This window comes from Dendropsophus ebraccatus, chromosome 9, assembly GCF_027789765.1.
Source record: "Dendropsophus ebraccatus isolate aDenEbr1 chromosome 9, aDenEbr1.pat, whole genome shotgun sequence".
NCBI classification, from domain to species: Eukaryota; Metazoa; Chordata; class Amphibia; order Anura; family Hylidae; genus Dendropsophus; species Dendropsophus ebraccatus.
In genome coordinates, this window is record NC_091462.1 from 107697445 (window position 1) to 107715376 (window position 17932).

At 43.6% G+C, this 17932-nt stretch overlaps 1 protein-coding gene across 3 annotated transcripts in view; it reads right to left on the minus strand.

Moving 5' to 3' along the window:
• The window catches only part of NT5M (5',3'-nucleotidase, mitochondrial), a 26486-nt gene continuing 8554 nt past the window's right edge, over positions 1 to 17932 (minus strand). For all 3 annotated transcript variants that reach the window (XM_069984260.1, XM_069984262.1, XM_069984261.1), the window contains 3 exons: positions 14375 to 14435; positions 4630 to 4744; positions 1 to 4119 (listed from right to left, as the gene is read on the minus strand). In XM_069984260.1, coding sequence (XP_069840361.1) covers positions 3974 to 4119; positions 4630 to 4744; positions 14375 to 14435 — 322 coding nt within the window. In that variant the 3' untranslated portion in view covers positions 1 to 3973. The remainder of the gene's footprint in view (positions 4120 to 4629; positions 4745 to 14374; positions 14436 to 17932) is intronic.

Genomic DNA, 17932 nt, shown 5'->3' on the forward strand with positions numbered 1-17932 from the left:
ATAGAAGTATATATATTGTACAGTACAGAGGTTTGATCACAGATAACATAGTGCATATATGATATAGTATACATAATATTTCTTATAACAGTTTTGTATTTCCATAACACAGGTAAAATCCTATCCCATACACAACATGGAGGCAGCTATTATTACAGTGAACCGAAGAGTAAATTGTAAGCCATTCCCGTATGTGATATAACTCACTATCATCGATATGCTAATGGCGCCATCATATGTTTACGTGATATTACATCTAGGCTTGTTTTTTTTCTGATCGTGTGCAGCACATAAAGAGATTCATCGTGTTTTTATTTTTATGAATAAAATTTGTTGAAACAAGCACAGTACGCTTTCTGTAAGGTCTGTTGGGCCGCAGTACATTATGGGACGCCTCTGATAGTATACAAACGTTGTGTCCACGGACAGGGATGTGTGCTGCTACGGACTCTGATCTCAGGGACTACATGACTGTACTAATTGTGCTTGTTTCAATTAACTTTATTTGAAGAAAACACAGAGAACACTTCCAAAGGCTTCTGAATGCTCTTTAGGCCTCAGGGAGGAATCAGCCTTGTTGCCCACAGCAACCAATCAGCGTAAAGCTTTCACTTTATAAATGGTTCAGACTTTCAAGAAAGATGGACTCTGGTTGCTATGGGCAACAAGGTCCTGTTTTAGTCGCTATTATAGAGAATGAGTTGCTTCCTAAGACTAAGGCTACACAGAATCCAAATGTGATGGAAGTTTAGTGGCACATAGTTCTCTGGCTGCCATTATTGGCATCACCACCACACACCTGGTACCACCCCGCCCCTCTTCATCCAAAAACGCCCAGGTTGCAGCATATTTCCAGTGATTTTCTTATGAACGTTAGGGGATGAGTGTCTAATAGTGGGGTGGTCCCCCGCCAATCAAGTCAACGGAGGTCCCATGTCCCCCTGGTCAGACTTGACAAAGATCTTCAAAAAGTGAACAAAGTAGCAGTGCACGTCTGACTGCCGCTCCATACAACCAGGGGGGAGGTACGGGACCTTCGTTCTCAGGATGGGTGCAGATGGTGTTTCCCACAGGGTGGATCCTAAATCGCCCGATTGAGGTGAATTAAATGTCGGTATATATGAAAGCGTAGCATGAGTCTCAGTCGGGAAGTGTTACTATACCTGATCATGGTCATGATATCACAGTTCTTCATTTTGTTCATAAAGTTCAAAGAAAAATATAATTGATAAATTCACACAAATCCTGAAAATTCACCCCAATATCCCCCCCTCCCCCCATGTCATACTCACAGGGGTTCAGGAAGCTAAGACACGAGGAGCCAAGACCTATGTCTTCCAGTCTCCATCATGCATGTGCACGCTCGTCTTAGCAGAACATACAGGTATAAGACACCTCTTGAGGTGGTTTATCTTCCTGAGAACAACAGGATCGGGCAGCTGAAATCCAACATGCCCAACCCTTCCCTTTTACCAACATTGGTTGACCTTATGGTTATGTCCATCCTTAGTCCAGAAGAGCTTATGCCCAGACACTGCAATGTTCACTGCTAAAGCAGAGTAAGGACCCTAAAAACAGCTCCTCATATCTCAGCTTCCAGGACTTAAAGTGGGGTTAGACATTAAATATATATAACATGGGACATAAATAGCACTCCTCTATACTGACACTAACATGTTAGGCATGGCCATGGTGTGTGTGTGTGTGTGTGGGGGGGGGGGGTCTTGATTTAGAGGTAATCCTTCCCCCCCCTTTAAAAAAAAACATTAAATATGATTGTCGATAAAAATAAAAAACAAAAAACATGCAAAAAGGATGAAGGATTAGGTAAGAATGGCTCAGACTGAGGTAAAATGAGTGTAATAAAAAATAATTTCATCTTAGTGACTTGTATTTCACATATTGCTTATGAACCATCCAGACCATCCAGGATCTGTGCTCAGTGTATTAGCTTTACCTGGAGTGTCCCTTTAAGATGTCTGCCACTGCACTAATGGGAGCACCAACATTTTTTGAGCACCAACATTTTTTTTTTCTTTAACTGTTTAAAAAAAAAAAAAAAGCAAAAAGCAAAAAGCAAAAAGCTACAAAGACCAAATAAAATACATCATGCTGCCTTTAACCGCACATTGTAGCAATAAAAAAGGGGCAATAAGGGGTTTCCTATGGCTAAGATAGGGGAGGGTCTGGGTAAACCTTCCGCTCTGCTGCAGTGCCCTCTAGAGTGCATGGTTGGGAGCACCGCAATTCCGGAAAGATGGTGAAGGATTGGCCAGGGTCGCTGATGTCAGGGGTAATGTTTCTGTATACCTGAGGGACACATTGTAACATTACAAGATGGGATGCGCCTTATAGTGTCAAGACACTTTTTAAGGAAATTCCGTTGATGCTCCCCATCGTGTCAGGTACACTTTAACTAAACGTTTGACATGTTATTAAGGTATGCCAAAAGACCCCACTGATCGCTAAAACTTGGCTGAGCACTTCTCTCTTTGGTGCTCTGCTTTCTCCATCTCACTGCAGGACATTTCTTTCTATAATAAGTTACGGATCTCAGTCAGTCGGGGAGAAAAGTGCTCAATCGATCGCTTCTCCCAGCTATTATGGGAGTCTGAACACAGATCAAAAATGTTGACGTGTCACTGGTCAATAGTTTTTGTTGATAGACAGTGTCTTTAAATGATAGTATATGTTTAGATGAAGCTGCCTTCTTGTACATGCTTTTCTATCTCAGCACTTTCAAGACCTCTGCTTTTGGTCAGTGAATGGGAAAAGCATCTATGATCAGCTGATCCAGTGGGAATTTTCACCTTGGATAAGTAAATCTGCAGTATGGCCTCCTGCTAAATTTACATGGTGCAGATTTTTCTCAGGATTTGCGTCAAGATCCAAGTCAGGATCATTCTGGTGCATGTGAGCGTAAGCTAAAAGATCTTTCCCTATCCCTATTCCCTATCTGTTGCATATATCAAGGGGTCACAGTATTCTATAATTAAAAAGGATTATCCAGTCTTAAAAAAAACGCTTTCTCCTAGAAACAGCGCCCCTTTTGTTCTCAGTTTGGGCGTGGGGGATTTTGCAGCTCAGTTCTATTGAAGTGAATAGAGCTGTGTTGTCATACCACACACAATCTGAGGACAGGTATGGAGCTGTTCTTGCGTTGTTTTTTCTAATCCTGAATAACCCCTTTAAGGCTATGTTCACATTTGGGTTAAAACCTCAGCCATAGTTGATGGACAACGTCCCATAAACTGTAAGCCATTAGGGCTTATAGGGTGTCAGTGCTAAGTGTGGTACAACAGATGTGCCAGAAAGCTGTATTCACTTTTAGGCTATGTTCACACTACGTATTTTTTATGACAGGATCGGCCGTTGCTTGCAATTAAAACAACGGCCATTCTTTTCATAGTACAATGGGTTGCACTGAAGTCAATGCAAACAGCGGCCATTGTTTAAACAGTGTATTGAACAACGGCTGTTGTTTGGTACGGCCGTGGGAATAATTGACATGTCTGGCTGTTGTGCACTGAAATCAATACAATTTTCAACAACAACGGCCGTTGCTCGTACATTGTGTGAACATAGCCCAAATGTGGACAAAGCCTCAATCGGCAACAACTGACACATTTGCAATTCAATGCCATTGAGATGGACAGTGTATATGAAGCAGCACCATATTCCCCTGTAATAACACCACTACAGGCGATACGCTGCTTACCCCACCTCTCTTAAAGTGCACTTGTCACCTGGAGGCGGCCATTTTTGACTCGTCTTACCTGATTTTTTGCAAAACACTTAGCAGCAGTAGCTAGTGACTCAAGGTGCACTCTAATGTGTGCAAAATGGCGGTCTGCATTACCTATAGCTAACGTGCACTTTAATACTTGACGTAAGGGTAACGATTACTTATTGCGTGGCTGTGCGTTTCCAGTTGTGCGCCAAGCTTCTCTGATTGACAGGCTGCAGCCAGTGACTAGCTGGGCTGTCTCTTACTGTCCAGTAAGCCCTTCCAGTCATCTCTCCAGGACTGAAGCCTGCGGTTGGGTGCCGTCACCAGTAGATGGCAGTTGTGGCACGCCGTGAAGAGGACGTGTTCCCAGGTGGGGTTCGCTTCTGCCCCTGTATGGGAAGAAATGTATAACAGCACATCATAGTCTCGTAAATATTCTTGTATCCCTGTATATCAGCTCTGGAGCTATCAAATAGGAACAGGGTCACTTCTACATGCAAAGGCTTCTATGATGTCCTCTTCACTATACCCCTCATCTTCCTGCAGCTGGACGAAGTGTAAAACTAAGTGGAGGAAAAGGACCATCAGGGCGACTAACTGCATGTAATGTAGAGATGAGCGCAACTCGAGCCAAAACCTAAACTCTCAGCATATTATAACCGGTGGCTAAAGAAGTTGGATGCAGCACTAAGGGTGCCTGGAAAACATGGATACAGCCACGGGCCTTATCCATGTTTTCCCGAACTCCCTAGTGCTGCATCCAACTTCTTCAGCCACTAGTATTCAAATGAGCGCACAGTCGGGGTCAGACGAACAAGAGCATGCTGGAAGTTAGCTCATCTCTAATGTAATGTGCTGCCCGAAAAAAATTCCCTCCACACCCAGGGCGACACAATTACCTGTAATGTCAGGCCGGTCGTCTATCAGAAGGTCAGCGGAAACGACAGTCTTATCCCGGGTCAGAATAATCTGCTCCAAAAATTCATGGCCAAAGTGTTTCTCCACCCAAGCGTACTAGAGAGAAAGAAGAAAAGAGACATTACTACTGCATGCCGTGGGTATATACATAGAAGGCAGTATTATAGTAGTTATATTCCTGTATATAGGAGCAGTATTATAGTAGTTATATTCCTGTATATAGGGGGCAGTATTATTGTAGTTATATTCTTGTATATAGGAGCAGTATTGTAGTAGTTATATTCTTGTACATAGGAGGCAGTATTTTAGTAGTTATATTCTTGTACATAGGAGGCAGTATTATAGTAGTTATATTCTTGTACATAGGAGGCAGTATTATAGTAGTTATGTAGTGGAGACGGAGCGGCTGGCACTACTATCTGCACAATCAGTCTGCGATGCAGCGGACAGGCAAGCTCTAGACTGGATAGAATATACGGCTAGTGGAGGTGCCCAATGCCAAAGAAAACAGTCCAACTTAAATTAGGTAGAAGAATTGAGGCGGTCACTCACCACGTTAGATGCCGAAGATACTTTATTCATCCAAAGAATAAAGGAGGCAGTATTATAGTAGTTATATTCTTGTATATAGGAGCAGTATTATAGTAGTTATATTCCTGTATATAGGAGCAGTATTATAGTAGTTATATTCTTGTATATAGGGAGCAGTATTATAGTAGTTATATTCCTGTATATAGGAGCAGTATTATAGTAGTTATATTCTTGTATATAGGAGCAGTATTATAGTAGTTATATTCCTGTATATAGGGAGCAGTGTTATAGTAGTTATATTCCTGTATATAGGGAGCAGTGTTATAGTAGTTATATTCCTGTATATAGGGAGCAGTGTTATAGTAGTTATATTCTTGTATATAGGAACAGTATTATAGTATATTCTTGTATATAGGAGCAGTATGAGGCTGGGTTCACACTATGTATATTTGAGGCTGTATTTGTGAGGCTGTATAGCAACCAAAACAAGGAGTGGATTGAAAACACAGAAAGGCTATGTTCACATAATGTTGTAATTGAGTGGATGGCCGTCATTTAATGGCAAATATTTGCTGTTATTTTAAAACAACGGCTGTTATATTGAAATAATGGCAGTTATTTACTGTTATATGGCGGCCATCCACTCAATTTCAACATTGTGTGAACAGATCCTTTCTGTGTTTTCAATCCACTCCTACTTTTGGTTGCTATGAGGACCTGACTTGAGGACCAAATACAGCCTGAAATATACTGTGTGTGAACCCAGCTTTATAGTAGTTATATTCTTGTATATAGGAGCAGTATTATAGTAGTTATATTCTTGTATATAGGGAGCAGTATTATAGTAGTTATATTAATGTATATAGGAGCAGTATTATAGTAGTTATATTCTTGTATATAGGAGCAGTATTATAGTAGTTATATTCCTGTATATAGGGAGCAGTGTTATAGTAGTTATATTCCTGTATATAGGGAGCAGTGTTATAGTAGTTATATTCTTGTATATAGGAGGCAGTATTATAGTATATTCTTGTATATAGAAGCAGTATTATAGTTGTTTATATTCCTGTATATAGGAGCAGTATTATAGTAGTTATTTTCTTGTATATAGGGGCAGTATTATAGTAGTTATATTCCTGTATATAGGAGCAGTATTATAGTAGTTATATTCCTGTATATAGGAGCAGTATTATAGTAGTTATATTCTTGTATATTGGAGCAGTATTATAGTAGTTATATTCCTGTATATAGGAGCAGTATTATAGCCGTTTTATTCTTGCATATAGGAGGTAGTATTATAGTAGTTATATTCTTGTATATTGGAGCAGTATTATAGTAGTTATATTCTTGTATATAGGGGGCAGTATTATAGTTGTTATATTCTTGTATATAGGAGCAGTATTATAGTAGTTATATTCTTGTATATTGGAGCAGTATTATAGTAGTTATATTCTTGTATATAGGGGCAGTATTATAGTAGTTATATTCCTGTATATAGGAGGCAGTATTATAGTAGTTATATTCTTGTACATAGGGGCAGTATTATAGTAGTTATATTCTTGTATATAGGAACAGTATTATAGTATATTCTTGTATATAGGAGCAGTATTATAGTAGTTATATTCTTGTATATAGGAGCAGTATTATAGTAGTTATATTCTTGTATATAGGAGGCAGTATTATAGTATATTCTTGTATATAGAAGCAGTATTATAGTTGTTTATATTCCTGTATATAGGAGCAGTATTATAGTAGTTATTTTCTTGTATATAGGGGCAGTATTATAGTAGTTATATTCCTGTATATAGGAGCAGTATTATAGTAGTTATATTCTTGTATATTGGAGCAGTATTATAGCAGTTTTATTCTTGCATATAGGAGGCAATTTTTATTGATATAAAACAAACATAAAGATTTCCATCAGAATAAATAAATAAATGATCATACAGTATAACTTATACTTGTACAAAGGAAAATGAAATTATACTAATTGTACCTTAAGTGCATTTTAACTAAAGGGGAAAAGAAAAAGAAGTAAGTAATAGCCTCCATCACTATACACAATATACAATACATTAGTCCAGATGGACGTTCCTCCATAATTTGATGTTCTCCCCTTTTTTCCTGACCTCTAGTGCCTGGATCCACCTGAGCTCTGACAGAATGAGGGATATGGCTTTGCTGTGATTGAATGGCTCACTATGTATGGAGACTCTTGTTCTTGTGTGCCAGTGGTAATATTTGATCACAGAGATGATAAGATACAGGGTCCCCCGGTTGATATTATACCCATTAGATGTGACCCCATAGATGATTTCCGGGTATTTCAGGGACTGTAATGTGGGGATCTTTAGCTTGGTGGATATGTCACACCAGATTTTCCGTCCACCCCGACACTCTGAGATGAAGTGATCCATAGTCTCCTCCTGCTGACAACCCAAGGGACACATGCGATCTGACACACTGAGGAACTTTAGATTTCCCCTGACAAAAAGCTTCCCCTGTAATGATAACCAAGCAATATCCCAGAACTTAGGGGGGAGCCGTGGACCATTGAGAAGCCGCAGACTGTCATGCAAGATGGTAGTTGGACAGTCCCTAAGTACAGGCTGTACACTGTAGAACGTCCTACACACTCTGGAGTATAGATCTTTCCTGGTTTTACTCTCAATGAAACACTTATCAATATTCCATTTCTTGAGACATCGTATACCGTACTCCAGATACTGGGGAAGGTGTCCAGGAGTCAATCTCCCCCTCTTGAGACTGCCGCCTCGCATCCAAGGTTCTGCAAAAGGCAATATCCAGTCCCTGATACTATTCACCCACAGAGGGCTGTTATTTGAGTCCAGGCAACCAAAATTGACTTTAAGAAACATGGAGTCAAAGAACACCCTTGGATTTAACATATCTAGCCCACCCTCTCTCCTCTGCAGGTAGGTTATCCCTCTTTTTACTGGGTTCAACCTGTTCCCCCATAAGAGCTGGAAGAACAGGCTAAAGAGCCTAGCCGAGGAAGATTCTGGCAAAGGAAAGACAACAGAGACGTACAAGAAGACGGGGACCAGGTAAGTCTTCAACATTGAGATCCGCTCTCTATAGGTCAGCCTCCAGTTCTTCCACCGCTGAACCTTTACATTTCCGGCTTCCAACTTTTCCTCCCAATTTAGCCTGGAATTGTCATCCCTCCCAAATTTAACCCCTAAGATCTTAATATGGGTGGAGGCCTTGGCAAACTGCGGCAGATCAAAATCTGGGTCTGTATTCAATGTCCAGAAAGCTTGACTCTTCTCAAGGTTGACCAGAGACCCTGAGGCCTCCGAGTAGCTTCTGATGGCTGCAGACAACATCTCCACCTCTCGAGGCTCAGATATTACTACAGTCACATCATCCGCATAGGCAACAACATCCAGGGGCAAGCAATGGGGGACTGGTACCCCCTGAAAACCACACCGCTGCAGTGATCTCAGGAACGGATCGATAGCAAACACATACAGCAGTGGACTCAGGGGACAGCCCTGTCGCACCCCTGCCTCTACCCTGAACGTGCCACCCTGCCAACCATTGATCAGAGGAAAGCTCTCAGCCTCACAGTACAAAGTTCTCAGCCAATCTATAAATTGTCCCGGAATACCGTACTTTGATAAAGTGGCCCATAGATACGCATGATCTACTCTGTCAAAGGCTTTAGCCTGGTCAAGACCTACAACATATCTCCCACACCCAAGGGCTTTACATCTCTCAAACATCTCCCTGATGGAGAGCACCGCTCCAGAGATGTTCCGCCCTTTTACCGTGCCATACTGACAGCCTGCCAACAGTGCCGGGGACAAACAAACTAATCTAGAGAACAGAATTTTTGCCAGAATCTTCCTGTCGACATTCAAGAGGGCAATTGGCCTCCAGTTCTTGATGTCGCTAGGGTCTTTACCTTTAGACAGCAGAATCAACGATGAGACCCTCATGGATGGAGGCATCAGGTGATTTTCTAGACAATCTCTATATACATCCACGAGGATTGGAGCCAAGAGGTCTCTGAATTTCTTATAGAATTCTGCTGTTATCCCATCTGGACCTGGTGCCTTCTTCAGATGTAACTTATCAATGGCCTCTTTGACCTCCTCTACCGTTAACTCTGCTGTCAAAGGAGAAAAGTCCAAATTATTAGTATCAGGGAGCGGAGTTGCCTCCAAGAATTGGGTAACTTTTTCCTTATCCAAAGCCTTCCTCTGAAACAAGTCAGTATAGTAGGATCTCACGACCCCCAGGATACCCTCCCGAGATTCCTGCAAAACACCCTGGGAGTCAGTGAGACCCGAGATTAATTTCTTTGCCACCCGCTCCCGGCAATTCTCAAAGGGATCAGGAGACCCTAAGGACCCATAATCCCGTTCAACCACCAGGGAGGTATACCTGCTATACTGATACTGCCTTATCTCAGATTTCAGCCGGTCAATCCTTTGTTGGTCACCCCCACCCGACGAATAGAGTGACTCCAATTCTTTGCGCAGTCTTAGATACTGGCCATACTTACTCTTCCCTCTCTTAATAGACAGTTTCTTCAAGATGGAGCGGATCTCCTCCTTGACATCCTCCCACCAGTCAGCCACACTGTCATAAAAATCCACTCTCTCAAGTTGGTTCTGGAGGAGGGAGTGAACACAACGCTGGACATAAACGTCATCCAGGAGGCTGGAATTAAGTTTCCATAACCCCCTACCAAGATCTGGACGTTTAGCGACTCCCAGGCAGAAACACAAGGCCAGGTGGTCGGAGTATGGGACGGCTTTCTCACTTATCCCGCTAATAGTTTCCGTGGGATTCACAAACGCCAGATCTATTCTACTCCTCCTGTCACCACAGCAGTATGTGAATTTCGGCCTCCTCCCACCCTGTGCAAACACATCACTCAGACCAGCCTGCAAAATGATGTTATTAAGGACTGTAGAGTCCCTGACCACAGCTCTGCCGGAGGACCTGTCACCTGATGACCGGGCAACGTTAAAGTCTCCAGCTAATACAACGGGCATAGAGGTAAACAGGTATGGCTTCACCTCATTAAACACATGGATCCTTTCAGTCACTGTCTGTGGGCCATAGATGTTAATAAACCTCAGCCGTCTGCTATGGACAGTGACCTCAAGGACCAGACACCTCCCCATAACAACCTCTGTCATCCTATGTACAGTCACGTCAGTGGTGTTAAACAGTATGGCTACTCCCGCATAAGGCTCTACAGCCAGAGACCAAAAGGACGGACCAGATGTCCAATCTCTCTGGGCCTCAGACAACAGTCCAGATGACGTTAGACGTGTCTCTTGTAAGAAGATGACATCAGCATTCAGGTGTCTCAGATGGTCGTATACCGCATGTCTTGTTCTTCTTACTTTTATACTGTTGGCATTACTGGAGATGATGTTTAATGAGAACCCAGCCATGAGAAGACAATAGAAGACTATATTGGTGACTGTCATCATCACATGTCAGAGTCGCTGTCTCTACCTCCAGTCTCCATATCTGACTGTGTCGGAGTCTCTATAGTGGGGGTTTTCTTTTTTGTGCGGGGGAGCCCTGTGTCCTCTTCACACTCTTTATCTATCCTTCCTAGCTCTTTCTCATAGTCACCATCTGATTCTGAGAGGACATCATATCTATTAGATAAGACCATGACTCCATCACCGCTAGTGACTGGTTTCTTGGCCCTCTGGCCTGCGCTGGGACTCTCCTCAGGTTTTCGGGTGGATGGGTCTTTTTTCTTCCTCTTATTGCACTTAATTTCCTCAGATACAGATGGTGACCTAGAGGAGACTGTCTGTGACTGCTGTTGGTCTGAGGTGGCCTCTATGGGTGCTTGTACCCCCTCTGTGCGTCTCTGTACCCCCTGTGTGTGTGCTTGCACCCCCTCTGATGATGGACCTGGTGTTACATTGTCTGACCCCCGCTGGACCTCCTGTCTGGTCAGTACTGTCCCTGATATTAGAGCCTCCTCCTCTAAGACGTCTGTCGCTGCCAGCAAGTCCTGGTCAGGGAGGTCTCCACATATATTGTGCCAGGCATCTGGGCATTCCCTGTGCGGGTGGCCAATCTTACCACATAGGTTACAGCGGATGTTTTTGCAGATGGAACTGACATGGCCGACCTCCCCACACAGGTTGCACCTCAGCACCGTGCACACACTCGCCACATGACCCAGTTTACCACACTTGAAGCATTTCCTGGGCTGCCCAGGATAGAAACAGACCCCCTTCTCTCTCCCAATGAAGAAGGAATTGGGGAGATGCAGCGTGATGTTATTGTGCTGCCGTAGTTTCACCAGTGCCCGCCACCCTCCAGTCCAGATCCCATCATCGTCACGGGCTTTGGTGAGGTCAGACATGAGGTCACAGTGTCGCCTGAGCCATACCACTATATCCTGGGGGGGAACAGACTCATTCCAGAAGATGATATTTACCGTGGCTGTATCAGGCTTAGAAATGGGAATGAGGATGAACTTACTCCAGCCCTCTGTGTCCCTAAACCTGGGAAACTGCGCCCAAAACCGATCCAGACTGGACATGAGCTTAAAGCTAACGTCATAGCCCTGTCTGTCTGGAAGGTTTATTACGGCCAGGATGTCGGCTGGTGAGAACCCCATCTGGTGGCACAGGAGCTCCCGGATGACCAGTCTCCTGGCAGGGAGGTCTTCCTTGTTGCCCTTATGCTTGAACCTCACCACGTTCCTCCTCTTAAATGCCTGGCCGGTATAATGGGCACTGGGGGTGAATGATGGGGCACCCCGACTCCAGGCGTTTCTGGGGGGTTCCTGACGGGGGGCACTCTCAGGGGCTTTAGGGTGAGGATCTGTACTAGAGGGGGCAGCCTCAACATGGGGGGGTAATGGGGGGAAATCACATGCAACATTATTTTTAACCTCCTCCACCCCATCAACCATGGCATCATCAGATGGTTCCATGTCCCACACAGACTGCGTATCCCCTCCAACCCCTGACCCCTCAGGTACACCATGACCACCACTACTGTCCACAGTCTGACACCCAGATAATTGTCCACTGTCCTGCTGCTGGGCAGTGTTGGCTGGGACTTGTGGTGCCGATGATGCTTCTCCTGGGACTTGTAGTCCATGTGCTGCTACCTGAGGGTTATGTACACCAGGATTAACATTACTGCCCACAGTCTCACACACAGATGACTCTCCACACTCTCCAATGTCCTGCTGTTGTACAGTGTTGGCTGGGACTTGTAGTGCATGTGGTTGTCCCTGCTGGTCTTTTTTCTCCTTCTGGAACACAAAGCTTGGGGCCTGCAGGATGACACGTGGCCCTCGCTGGGACATAGACGCAGCGTCTGAGGGTCTAGACTGGGATGATACAGTCTGAGCTTGGGCAGCAAAACGTTCCTGGTTATGGTAAGTCTCAGCCAGAGGCCCCATCCTCTCCAGGACACAGTCCATCTCCCTCACCACCTCAGCCAGCTCAATGCTCAGTGAGTGCAGCTTAGCATCATACAAGGTGTTACTCTCTGGTTGCACAGTTTTTAGATTGTAAATACAGTCAATCTGCATTTGCAGCAGTTGCTTATGGTGTTTTAGCTCCCCCATCCTCCTTACCAGACCTGGGATCTCCTCCGCCATCTGCAGCTCAGGTGCTCTCTCTGGCTCCTTCTCTGCTGCTGCTGGTCTCTCTGGCTCTTTCTCCTCAGGTGTAGGCCTCTGTGCTCTCTCAGGCTGTTTGCAATCACCTGGTTCCAGCTTTCCTTCCAGCTTTGTTGCAGATCTGGTCTTGCCGTGACCCACCATCCTGGAGACCATCACCTGCTGCCTGATGTTCTCCTGCAGGGTCTGTCTCTCCAGAGATGTCCTCTTCTGTCTGGGTGCAGGAGTGGGGGGCTGTGCACCTGCTGCTTCTCCTGCTTGTCTGACCATGTGCTCACCTTGCTGGCTTCGCCTTGGGCTTCCTGCTGCTGCTGCTGCTGCTGTTTTCTCACTGACTTCCATCTTGTTATCTTTCAGTTTACTTGTGCTGCTTACGTTCTTTTGATTACTAGAAACTTTGGGATTTTCATCCACCTTAGAAAGAGCTTGGGAGTTGTCTCCCAGTGTAGGCCTTGGAGCCTGGGCCTCGCTTGGGGAGCTTCCCCACCCAGGGTGGCCCCGCCCTGGGCTTTCTCCAGGCATCAGAGCTATGCAGGAGAGCTACCAACACACCTCCTCACAGGTAGGAGGCAGTATTATAGTATATTCTTGTATATAGAAGCAGTATTATAGTTGTTTATATTCCTGTATATAGGAGCAGTATTATAGTAGTTATTTTCTTGTATATAGGGGCAGTATTATAGTAGTTATATTCCTGTATATAGGAGAAGTATTATAGTAGTTATATTCTTGTATATTGGAGCAGTATTATAGCAGTTTTATTCTTGCATATAGGAGGCAGTATTATAGTAGTTATATTCCTGTATATAGGAGCAGTATTATAGCAGTTTTATTCTTGCATATAGGAGGTAGTATTATAGTAGTTATATTCTTGTATATTGGAGCAGTATTATAGTAGTTATATTCTTGTATATAGGGGGCAGTATTATAGTAGTTATATTCTTGTATATTGGAGCAGTATTATAGTAGTTCGATGAGCCAGTCTAAGGGCTATGATAGCCTGAAACGTGTGTAGCTCTGCAGCGCAGTCTGCACCCCCTGTGTACCTCTCCCCACTTTTCATGAAAATGAAATAAAGCTCGTCCTTACTTCATGGATCGGTGAGTGCTGGAAATGTTTTTTCTCTTTTTATGCTTATATATGGACTTTTTTCGTTTACTAGCACCCCGTTTTTTTCTGGATGCTTTTTTAATATAGAGCATTCTTTGAGTTCGTGTACAGTTTTTTTATTCCTCCATACTAAGGACTGACTCCTAGTGGTGCGGGTGATCTGTCTCTACCACTTATCCGCATTATAGTAGTTATTTTTATGATTGCATGCCATGATGTAAGTTGTAGTTTTACAGTCTGTGGCTCTCCTATGTGTCTTTAGCAATGCCAATGTCTATACGCACAACTGTGTGTATATGGGTGTCTAAAAGGCCGCTCTTACTGATATGAAGATAAAAAGTCTCCCTCTAAATGCATCAAATATGGTAAACAGGTGACAAAAAATCATAAAACAGGCCCCAAGCTGTCACTCTCCCAGTTGGTCCTCCATTTACCTTCTCATATGGACAGAACTGGTATCGCTTTATGGGGCTGGTGCAGATGAAGACATCAGTGCTGGAGGGGAAAAACACTGTGATTAACAGATCAGCAATGAATATATATTTATCAGTACACGGCCACGGCTTTAAACTACAGTTAACTTTCTATAAAGCCTAGCTGTCACCAACATTTTTAAGAAATCAACTGTATACTGTTGCTGTATACTTGCTTAATATTTTTTTCTCGTTTTCTATGTTTTAAAGTGACACTGTCACCCCTTTTTGCATTCTGACTTCTCTACACAGGTATAAAAGATAAATTTAGCAGTCTTTGTACCTTGTTTTATATCATCATGGTGCTTGTTCAAGTAAAAAGTGATCTTTTATCAACTGCTGATTGTGCTAAGTGGGCCCCGCCCCTCCAATACTTCATAGGCACATAAGCCCCACCCCCTCGCTGACCATTGGAACAGGCTGGCCTAAAGGTCTAGGCCCCACCCTCTCTAGGGCAGCCCATACCAATGGGCGTCGAGAGGGCCTATGTGCCAATGACGTCACAGAGGGGTGGGGCCATGGGTGTCACTGTGGGCGTGGCTAAGTGGCACTGTGAGAAATTAGCTGAGACTACATTGCAAAACTGCTTGCCATCACAACCCCTGTTGATTTCTTAAGACGAAAAAATTTTGCAACATTGCCTCTTTAGACTAGGTTCACACTACGTATATTTCAGTCAGTATTGTGGGCCTCATATTGCAACCAAAACCAGGAGTGGATTAAAAACTCAGAAAGGATCTGTTCACATAATGTTGTAATTGAGTGGATGGCCGCCATTTAATGGCAAATATTTGCTGTTATTTTAAAACAACGGCTGTTGTATTGAAATAATGGCCGTTATTTACTGTTATATGGCGGCCATCCACTCAATTACAACATTGTGTGACCAGATCCTTTCTGTGTTTTTAATCCACTCCTGGTTTTGGTTGCAATATGAGGACCACAATACTGACTGAAATATACGTAGTGTGAACCCAGCCTTAGGGCCCTATTCCACCGGACGATTATCGTTCAGATTATCGTTAAATCGTTCGAATCTAAACGATAATCGTTCGGTTGAAATGCAGTTAACGATTAACGACTGAACGAGAAATCGTTGATCGCTTTATAAGACCTGGACCTATTTTTATCGTTGATTGTTCGCAAATCGTTCGCATTGAATAAGACGTCGTTCGGTCGTTCGCAGTAGATACGAACGCAATAGCGAATAAATAGCGAAGAAAAAACGATTGCAATTACGATCATAAGTAACGATTATCGTTCCATGGAAATGAGTGAACGTTTTCAGGTCTTTCGCAATAGCGGTCGTTTGAGATCGTAAATCGTTAACGATTATGCAAACGATAATCGTCCAGTGGAATAGGGCCCTTAATGTGGAATCATTGGGACCTTGTGAGAGGAGATAATATTGGCCAATACTGATAACACCTCAGCTATTATGCGTCTGGGTGCGGCTCGGCACCTCCTTTAGGCTCTCTTCCCACACAGCATGTTGTAATGCCTATATTACAGCCAGGTAGTAGCTGGATTGTACCCACTGGTTTCTACTGCAGCCCTACTGAGTTAAAATAACGTATACCCTATCCATGGACGTTCTTTACCAGAAGTTTTGAGAATGATGCCTGACTGTTCTGAATGGAGCAGAAACTGCGTATGCCAGCTGCAGCTCCATTCATTGTCTGTGGGAAGCCGTGTTCCCCACTTGGCTATCTTTGCCAGATTCATAGACAATAAGTAGAGTGGCTGTATTTGCAATGTATCACTAGTGTAGCTTCTTTGTAATGCCTGGAGGGTTAATCACAGTGAGTCCATCAGCAACTTGACCTCAGAATAACCCTCACAGCATTACAAAGAAGCTAAAATGTTGCAGATACAGCCTTCCACGGACTTGTTTACATCAGCCGTCTCAGAAGGAAGGGGGGAGGAGGGGGAGACAGAGAGAAAATCTCATACATAGATTTTTCTGTCTACAGCAGAAAGCAGCAGCTCAAAACTGGGGGAGGAGACTGAATAATAATAAGTATGGAAGGGATTGTTAGTCTCACCATGGGTAGCAACATATCAAAAGGTATGTTTGAGTGGAATACCCCTTTAAGGAGTTTTACCACTACAACCATTTGCCACATATCCGCAGGATTGAGAATGTATGCATGATCCCTGGCGGTCCAACCATAAGGACACCTACCAAAAACTGATGTTTCTGAGTTCTCCTTGTGAATGCACTGCATTCAATGCTATGGGACTAACAGAGTTCTCCAAATGCAATTGGTTCCATAGCAATGAATGGAACGGCAGTCATGCATGGTCACTCATGATCCTTTTTAACAAGGAACAGTAGGGAACACTATTGGTGGGGGTACTGGTGGTCATGAATTCTAATCCTGTGGACAAGTGGTAAAGCTCAGCACTGACAATACATGACATAAATAGGAAATAATACAGTGAGGCTGAGGTGGCTGATACCAGGGAACAATGGACTGCAGTCATCTGCACAACACATGAGATGATGAGACGACCTATAGGCTCAGGGTCCCATTAGGGTTGTGGGAAATAGACGGAGTATTTTTTACATTCCCCTGGCACACCAGGAGCTGAGATACAAGTCGCTGCACGTTCCGTCAATCGGCTGTGCCCGAGGCCATGACAGGTCGTACTACAGGCAGATCAGTATCTGTGGTCTGATCTCACGTGGTGCCAGCCAGGAGTGAAAAAATTTGTGTCATCTGTCAATGATTATAAATGATAGAATGCAGCTATGAGAGCAGGGATGCCGTCCAGGCAGCTAGGAGGACGGAGGTTCCCATTCCTTATTTCAGCATGCTGGGAGTTGTAGCACCACAGTTTGCAGACTGGTCCACCAAAGTCTTTAGGTCGTTTGCGTCTATGAATTTAAATTCTTTAGAATAACTACTGGTAAAGTTGGGTGACAACCAGTATTATTATATCAATAACAGCTTAAAGGGGTACTCTGGCGAAAATCTTTTTCTTTCAAATCAACTGGCTTCAGTAAGTTATATAGGTTTGTAATTTATTTCCAGTCTTCCAGTACTTATCAGCTGCTGTATGTCCTGCAGGGAGTAGTGTTTTATTTTCAATCTGACACACTGCTCTCTGCTGCCACCTCTGTCCATGTCAGGAATTGTCCAGAGCAGGAGAGGTTTTCTATGTGGATTTGCTGCTGCTCTCAGACAGAGGTGGCAGCAGAGAGCACTGTGTAAGGCTAGAAAGAATACACCACTTCCTGCAGGACATACAGCACTGGAAGTACTGGAAGACTGGAGATTTTTTAATAGAAGTAATTTACAAATCTATATAACTTTCTGAAACCAGTCAATCTGAAGGCCAATCTTTTTTTTGCTGGATTACCCCTTTAGCGGTTTGAAAAGTTACACAGATATATATTCTAGTGACTGTATTGCTGGATAACTAGATAGATCTTCTGAGTGACAAGATGTGCAGCAGCAGCTTCTCCACCTCTAGGGCAGACAAGTTTCTCCACCTCTAGGGCAGACAAGCGCA